Source organism: Priapulus caudatus, unplaced genomic scaffold, assembly GCF_000485595.1.
Source record: "Priapulus caudatus unplaced genomic scaffold, Priapulus_caudatus-5.0.1 Scaffold479, whole genome shotgun sequence".
Taxonomy (NCBI): Eukaryota; Metazoa; Priapulida; class Priapulimorpha; order Priapulimorphida; family Priapulidae; genus Priapulus; species Priapulus caudatus.
The window spans coordinates 106,984-116,045 of NW_014577540.1; the positions used below are offsets into that span (position 1 = coordinate 106,984).

General features: G+C 50.2%; 2 protein-coding genes across 2 annotated transcripts in view; one reads left to right on the forward strand and one right to left on the reverse strand.

Annotated features, from left to right (window-relative positions):
* Positions 1 to 404: 404 nt before the first annotated feature.
* LOC106810855 (transmembrane anterior posterior transformation protein 1 homolog) lies at positions 405 to 2,560 on the forward strand. The gene is made up of 2 exons (XM_014814324.1): positions 405 to 597; positions 876 to 2,560. The coding sequence occupies exons 1-2, from the start codon at positions 465 to 467 to the stop codon at positions 2,558 to 2,560; spliced, it is 1,818 nt and encodes a 605-aa protein (XP_014669810.1). The 5' UTR covers positions 405 to 464.
* A 3,706-nt stretch (positions 2,561 to 6,266) lies between these two features.
* The window catches only part of LOC106810867 (probable E3 ubiquitin-protein ligase makorin-1), a 13,708-nt gene continuing 10,912 nt past the window's right edge, over positions 6,267 to 9,062 (reverse strand). The window contains exon 8 of the mRNA XM_014814333.1: positions 6,267 to 8,765. Within this exon, the coding sequence (XP_014669819.1) occupies positions 8,588 to 8,765 (178 nt within the window). The 3' untranslated portion in view covers positions 6,267 to 8,587. The remainder of the gene's footprint in view (positions 8,766 to 9,062) is intronic.

Genomic DNA, 9,062 nt, shown 5'->3' on the forward strand with positions numbered 1-9,062 from the left:
TCCAACGGGGTCCGGACCCCCCCTCCCTGCTCGCGCAGAAAACGCATCTGAGGGGATCTAATTTCAAATAATTTCTGGGGGAGGGCCTTCCAGAACCCACCCACTTTCGCGTGCTCGCTACTGGTGTCCCCCCCCCACATTTCAAAATTGATTTGCGCGCCTGCTACAGGCTATCATGCGTGGCGGCTGCTTGTTTGTGTTCAGGGGAATAATTGTTAAACATCGGGGGGAAAAAATAAAATAATGTTGTTTGATGATAGTTAAAATGTTTTGATAGGCTGTGGGTAAGAGATTGTACGATTAGGATGTCGTTCAAATAAAGAAAAGGACCAGTGACTAAAATACAAGATGTATATTAGCAATTGTTAGATGGCGCGCACAACATTAAAAATGGCGTCCTACAGTGGGAAGGAAAACTTCTCCCCCTTTGAAATAACTAAGTAGTCCAGTTGCATGCTTTAAAAATGAACGCAGATGAGCCGAGAGGATCTGACAGCCTCGACAGATTGCTTGAGGAGGCAACTCGAGAGATGACTGGTCGACCACTAACAATGCAAATTGATGCAGCAACGACGTCAAAATTAATAGAAAATTTAGGTAGGCTTATAAGTTATGTAAGACTAGCTCCAAGAAACGGTATTGCTAGGGTTAGAATACCGTGTGTATTGACGTTAGTCACACAGCCTGGTCGAGTTAGGTGTAACGTAGATATCAACGTTAACTGAAGTAGACAGAGTAGGTAACATATTTAATTGCAAGTAGTCATTAATCCGAAACGGGATTGCCACTTACAGTTACACTATCAATATCATGGTTACTGTGCATGCTACGTAGAATTCACGTGGAACCTTCAATATTCATCATCTAAACTTCAGGTCCATTACCCGAAAACAATCGGGAAGCGAAACTCTCGTCGTCAGACGGTCGTCAAACGCAGAACGTCGGCGACGAGAGAGACTCCGGATCCGGCGATGACCGCGAGGATGGCGGCGGCGAGGAGGCGGAGGCGGGTCCGACGAGCGACGGGAAACGCGCGCCGCCGTCGCTGTTCGCGTACCTGCAGTCGGAGCTTCGCAGCGACTACCTGCCCGAGACGAACGAGGCGACGTTCTCCGCGAAGCGCGCCCGCGTCTACGCGTTCATGAAGATCCCGCGCGAGGTCGAGAAGTTCATGCTGTTCGGCTTCTTCCAGTGCGCCGACGCGTTTCTCTACGTGTTTACCTACCTTCCCCTGCGCGTTCTCCTCGCGCTCGCCTCCCTGCTCTTCCGCCCGTTCCTCCCCTCCGCCCCCGCCGCGTCGACGTCGTCGCGGCGCTGGCTGCAGCCGTCGGAAATTTGCGACGTGTTGAAGGGGGCGCTGCTGGTGACGTGCGTCGCGCTGCTGAATTTCGTCGACGTGTCTGTGCTGTACCACATAGTGCGCGGGCAGGCCGTCATCAAGCTCTACATTTTCTTCAACATGCTCGAGATCGCCGACAAGCTGTTCTCCTCGTTCGGACAGGACATCCTCGACGCCCTCTTCTGGACGGCGACGGAACCGCGCGCGCGGAAACGCGAGCACTTCGGCATCGTTCCGCACTTTGCGCTCGCGGTCGTCTACGTGTTCATCCACGCGACGCTCGTACTGCTGCAGGCGACGACGCTAAACGTCGCCTTCAACTCGCACAACAAGGCGCTGCTCACGATCATGCTGTCGAACAACTTTGTCGAGCTGAAGGGCAGCGTATTCAAGCGCTTCGAGCGGAACAACCTCTTCCAGATGTCGGTGAGCGACGTGCGCGAGCGCTTCCACTACCACGCGCTGCTCTTCGTCGTCATGATGCGCAACATGACGGAGTTCGCGTGGAACGCCGACCACTTCTGGGTTCTCATCCCCGACATGATCGTCGTCCTTGTCGCCGAGCTGTTCGTCGACTGGCTCAAGCACGCATTCATCACCAAGTTCAACGAGATCCCCGCGGAGGTGTACCGGGAGTTCACGACGAGCCTCGCGTACGACATGACGACGAGCCGTCGCAAGACGGCGTTCTCCGACCACTGCGACCTCGTCTCGCGCCGGATGGGATTCATCCCGATTCCGCTGAGCGTGCTCATCGCACGCATCGTCATGCAGAGCGTCAGCGTAGAGGGCGCGGCCGGCTGGGCGACCGTCGCCGTCGGCTTCCTGTGTCTGCTCTCGCTGAAGGTGTTGGTGAACGTCGTCGCGCTCGGACGAGCGATCCGCATCGTCGGCGACCACCGCGAGACAGCGCGAGCGTCGCCGCGGCCGAAGCGATCGTCGCTGCGCGGCGGCGCGTTGCCGCGGCGATCCGTCAGCTTCGTGGGCGCGACGCGGCAGCCGGCGCCGGTGTTCGAGCGTCCGATCTACCCGGTCGGCAGCAGCGTGAGCATAGCTTCGGTGAAGCTGAACCCGGAGATGCTGAAGATGGAGCGCGAGTGCGCGGCGATGGCCGGCGGCGCCCCGCCACAGCGCGCGGCGAGCGAGGGACAGCTAGAGGGCGCCTGCGAGGCGGACGCGGCGGTGAGGCGGCGCAACGTCGCGGGCGAGACGTCCGCGTGATCGCTGCCTCGTTGCGCGGTATGTTTATCGGGTGGGTGTCGTTTCAGCGACGGATTTTTGTTATTGATTTGCGTCTTTAAGTCATATCATTTGTGTGTGCGTGTGCGTGTGCGTGCGGTGTGCGCTAAAGTGCTGCTTTGTACAATCATGGCACGAACGCTGCCAGATAACCGTGTCAAGTCATCTTAATTATCATTAAGGTTCCAAGTCATCTTATCATATGTAGTGCTTTTACCGTTTGATTGTTGATGGCCGTCTAGTCTGGCCCTCATATTAAGCTTTTGTCATGTGTAGACATTGCTTTTATTGTACTAGTAATTTCCAATGATAAAGCTGTGATGCGCAACATTGATGGAACTATGCTGCTTTCCCAATTGGCAAGGGAAAAAACAGATGTAACTTCAATGCTTTCGGTATCCTAATATTCAGTATTTTATTGTGAATGTTATTCACAACGTATAGTTTTTTTTCTGATATTTTTCTGAAGTGTTATAGTTTAATAAGTTAATCTTTAATATCATTATTTAACTTAATGCTTATTTTTTATTCTCATTTATAATATAAGGTATATATCAGGGAATATTTCTGATATTTAACATTCATACCAAAACTTTCGCATTTAACAATCAAGACGTTGGTTCAAGCGTCATTTGTTAAATAGTGACACCTGGTTGGATAAATATCAAGTGTTCTATCTATGTTCAGTTGTGTGTGTGTGCATGTGCGGGTGCGTGTGTGTGTGTGAGCGCGTGTGTGTGTGAGCGCGTGTGTGTGTGTGTGCGTGTGCGTGCGTGCGTGTGTGTATTGCGTGCGTGCGCGTGCGTGTGTGTGTGTGCCAAAATACCACAAAAAAAGAGCAAGCACATGTGAGGCACACTTGGATCTTTGTGTCTAGATGTGATAATTCCACTTGTTGTCGTTACTACTAGGTTGGAGTACAATCTAGTATGTACATATCACGAAGAAATTATCATATGATCAGGAATACATTATAGCATCGTACATTTTTTGATCCATTATATATATCCGTCAGATATCCGTTATATTGTACACCTGATACTATTGTACTCGACTGCCTCAGTTGAAAGGACAATGTTGAGATTGATGAATTCGTATATCTGTTGTTAGTTGAATAAAAAAACCTATATATTGAAGAACGTTTTGCAGTTTTTTTTTAGTGTAAGCTGTCTGAGAAAGCTGAACGAAATTGTTGGAGCAAAGCACACCTACCGATTGAACACGTACAGATAGGGAAAAGGTAATAATATAAGACATCCTAGCCATCCCGTTTACTTAGTGGCAATAAATCAGACACATGAACGTGTTTGTGAACATTACAAACGGTGGATGCACACATAGTCTGTTGCCGTCTGAAGGACTGTCAAGAACCCAAACATAATAAAATAGAACAGATTCGTCAGTCTTTTGACCCGCTTTGCATTTATTGTCATTAATGAAAACACACAACACTATCTCGAGCGTAGCAGCTTCGATGCTTGGCAGGCAGGTGGGAGAACAGTGACACCAGCCACGAGTACAAGCAGTTACCGATTCTGAGACGTTCACGTGTTTAAAGCGATATAGGGGGCGCTAAACACGCCAGCCCCGATTCGAAACGTAGACGGCGATTCATGGAGAGGTAATTCGTCTGCGAGAAGCACGGCTTCCGATAGCACCCGCGAGGATATCGCTATCATGCGTAATTCTGCTACGCCGGCAGCACGCGAAGTTCTCCGCTCGGTATATGCGTCCTCGCGGGGAAAAAAACAGCGACGACATCACGCCGCCTTCCGCGCGGAGGAACATGGCGACCCATCGGTTAAAGGGGCGCGGTTGCCGAAAAATTTGTTTAAATGTCTTCGCCCTGCGACGAGACGTTACGGGCGAGTAATCTGCGACGGACAGAATCGGGAGCGAATAATTCATAATAGATTTATTATTATAATCTATTATTATTCACTCCTGATAGAATCAAGAGCTAATGAATACCTATAGGTATAAATAGCTATAAGGTATTGATTAGCTTTTGATAGAATCAGGAGTTAATAAGGACAAATAAAGACTTTATTAACTCCTGATAGAATGTATAGAGAGAATAGACAGAGTGTATGTAATAAACAGAATGTCAGCGTGGAGAGGTAAGCCGCCAGCAGCGGTCCACGACGAACCATCGGCGCAAGATGGCAGCCGACTGTTTGCGATCGCACGACCCAAATAACAATCAACATAAAATGGAATGCTCGGATAAAGTCTAGTAAAACGAGTGATCGAACACTCGCATACACGCTGTCATTCTCAACGCCCTGATAACAACTTGCAAGCAAAATCGGTGAACAGCGACAGCGGGAAATCTTCCGTCGCTTGCTCGTATAACAGAAATGCGCGACAAGATACCAATAATATAACATCGCTGAGATTTCATCAATCGTTTATCACGCAATATCTGCGCCTACAACTTCGGCAAAAATCAACCAAGACGACAAAAGTAAGTGTGACACCACTCCCTGCTCACATACACAGATTAGAGCAGGTTACGTCTCCAATGTGTGCCAACCTGCGTAACCGCAGCAAATGATATGGTTTCTAACGATACGCATCGAAGCACTGCAAGACAGGGAACGCGTGAGCCGAGTGAGAGGAGCAAGGTAAAGTAAGTACAAGTGTATGCCGATACAAGAACCCCACCTCACGGCTACTAACACTACCAGTCAGGACGATGACGTTCATAACCCTAACGACTCTACACATAGCAACAGCTACACGCGAACAATACGGGGTTAGGGACATTTTTTCCCTATAGCAACCATCCTAACCACCCAGCCGTTCGCGCACACTCACGCGTACGTTATCAGCCGAAACTCTTGTTCACTTGAACTGCAGCTACACTCTAACCTACGAGTACTTCTGCGTCACGATAGCTGGCATGGTAACGGCTACACTGCGCTGCGCACACGCACCCCGTGTTACTGTGCTTACGCTGACTGTCATCGTTTCCCGCTCTATTAGCTTCATACACCGACTGAACTAGCAGCTAGGTCCGCACGATGCATGCACTGATGTCGTAACAGGGGCGTGTACAGGATTTGTACCAGGGGGGGGGGTCTAACCGTAACCCAAACTTGGGAGCACGCGAAGGCGGGGTCTGGGTTTGAAATTTTTTTTGAAATTAGACCCCCTTAGATGCGTTTTCTGCGCGAGCAGGGGGGGTCCGGACCCCCTGGACCCCCCCCTGTACACGCCCCTGCGTAATAAACACACGGCAAATGATTAAGGGTCTCCATTAGAGCAGGGCATGGGTGAGATAAAGAGGTGCGGCAGGGTAAAGAACGAAGCTCGAACGAAACATAAAACCGAACACCAAGCTGACACCGAAATCACTTGAGCTGACCGTCGATGAATGGTCATAGCGAAAACCAAGCGCGAGAGGAGAGTCAGAGGGAGAAGGCTAAGGAAGGAGAGCGAGAAAGAGGGGGGGGGGGAGCAGCATGTGCACCGTGGACGCTGGAGGCAGCACAAGCCATATAGAAGGTTTGCTATCCATCCCCACCGTCATCAAACGGGCACATGAAGCTGGCATAAGCTCATAACAAAAAGCTGGTGTAAAGTTCTGTCTGCGAAGAACGTGGCCATATTGAATTAAAAGACATGCACACATATACACACACATATGGGTAGTGATGATCTTATGACGTTGCACTCCTTTAAGTCCGAGCACGCAATAAACACATTTATTATACATTCATGCTCACTAGAGATCATAAAACACATTTGTTTAAGTACTGCTCAAGTCATATTATTTAACACCATCTCGACTTTGCACACATACAAACACACACGCATGCACACACACACGCATGCACACACACACGCATGCACACACACACACGCACGCACATACGCACACCTATGCAGCGAGCTAGTTTAATTAAAGATTTTTACAAATGTTTTTTTACGAATATTATTTCTAACAAGGTACTCTTTAGTGAAAAAGTTAAACCACGTTACGATAGACACCATCAGTGAGTCAAGACACGTTTTATATTACAAGGGATAACGAACGAAAATGGAATAGCAATAGAAGGCTAAAACACACAATCGGTGCTAGCCAATCGACTTCAGGAGAATTTGAAGTTATTCACTCGTATAACAAACATTAACGTTACATACAGCCGTCCAACCATCTATTAATTCCTAGGCTTCCAAGACACCGGAGTCTCAATTAGATGTATCAGAGAAGGGTGTTCCAGTGATAGGAATAGTACAACTATTTAGGTCTGTCGCCCATACTGAACGTGCTTAGACTGAGGAGTCTCTTACTCGTACCACCAGATGTCGCTACTAAACTGAAAATATCATAACATGACCTGGAATCAAACGCACAAAGAACTGTGCTCATCTGACAAAAGGAAAATTATGGCGAGTAATATTACAGAGATTACCAATATTCAAGTTGAACTTTGTTCGAGGCAACTACGAACAGTAACATCAAACTTGGTGCCAAGCGAGCATCGATGCCAGACAAAGCGACGACTCCGCGTGGTTGCCGCGGTAACATGCAAACAGCACCGGCGCTGATATTTCATGCGCAGGCTTTCCAGGCGACCGTTGTTCGATGGCTACGAATGTCAATGCTCGCCATACTCACTACCTCGTCAAATCATACGCGTTTAAGTGTGCAGCGACTACCCAATCAGAAACGTCACAGTAGGCCATGTGACCACATCGAATCGTCACGTGTATAAGCTCACTCTGATCGCCCAGAAATGGCAAAGCGAGCGCGTGGAAACGCCAGTTAGGTAGAATTACGTCGACTATAGATATACAAATCCGACAGCCCGTCCAACACTAGGGAAGGGACAGGGTCGAGCGAGACGGTAGTGAAATAGACAACGAGCAAAAAATGTCAACGATCGAATTAACACTCTCCGAATAACATTCGATTATAAATGAGGGTATATACTTCTCACCTGCACCAAACAACAATTCCTGGAGTGGGAACCTTCAAAACCGTAACGTCTAAATGTGAGCCCGTCCCCCCATACAGAAAGACGAGACATCAAACTGGTGTTAACAGCCAGGGGAAGTCAGTGACCATTGCAGCGAGACATCAATCGAGATTTCACACAAAGTTTTAAAATCGCGCATCTTTCACACGTGGTATGAGATCAAGTTTGTTCGAAATATGCAAAATATCCAACGTAGATCATTACGAAGAGAGCCTAAATTACCTATCTAAATTTACAATTTCGCCCTGGGGCTCCGTCACCTGCTAAACGCTTTTTTTTTCCGTTGAGATTTTTTTCGATAATTTTCTAAATAAATTCCCAAACACTAGCTACGTGCCGCGAGCGTGATCGCGCGATTCACCGTCAGTGCACGGACACACACAACGCCCTCTATACTACGCGGGGTACATCCGCGACGAACGACGTTAACGAACACTACGCTGGCAGCTCCGCCACACACTCCCCACCCCCAACACATCCTAAACCACGCCCGCACTGGGGCACGAGCAACAACGACTATTACCTAAACGACTCATCCCCACTTCTTGCGCGTCCGCGCCGATAGCGCTTCCCCGCCCACAAGATACGGAGGTCGCGCAAATTTCCGCACAGACGGCGCCACGTTAGTGTCGACGCGGTTTCCGCTCTCGCGACGGCCCCCAACTCCAGGAGAAAGCTGGCGCCGCCGGCAACGCACCCCGACGGACCTCCGAGCTTCCCTCCCGGCACAGACGTCGCGCGTGGGTGCGAGCGTGTTGGCCGGGGCGAGTGGGAGAGGCGTGGTCGGGAGTACGGCGATCCCGCGAAACACTCGCCAAACAAACGCGCGTCCGTGCGCCGGCCCGTCGCCCCGCGCGCGGAACTAAACCTAGAAAACAACGACAGGCGGCCGCGTTGCTGGCATTCGCCGCCAGGTCGCGCCGTCGCTGCGACGCACGACCAATCGCGACGCCGCGCGCACAATAAATCCGATCATCGCGTCGCACGCGATCTCATCGAGCGAGCGAGCGAGCGGGGGCGGCTAGCTGTCGTCGGAGTCGTAGTCGCTGAGCTCGACGTCCGATATCGTGTCGAGGTCCCAGTCGACGAGAAAGTTCATCTCGTCGTCGAGGTCCCAGTTGAGGAACCAGCGGTGGTCGCGCTCTGTGAGGAAGTTCCACAGAAGCAGCTCCTCGACGAGACCTATCGTGCCGTCGGACCTGCAGCAGCGAGAGGGCGGATGAGTGTGCGATGTGTGAGCCTGCACGAGCGAGAAATTCACATCTAGACCTATCGTGCCATCAGACCTGCAGCAAGGTGACATGTTAGAGGCTGCACGAGCGAGCGGGTACGATGTTAGAGGCTGTACGAGCGAGCGGGTACGATGTTAGAGGCTGTACGAGCGAGCGGGTACGATGTTAGAGGCTGTACAAGTGAGCGGGTACGATGTTAGAGGCTGTACAAGTGAGCGGGTACGATGTTAGAGGCTGTACAAGTGAGCGGGTACGATGTTGGAG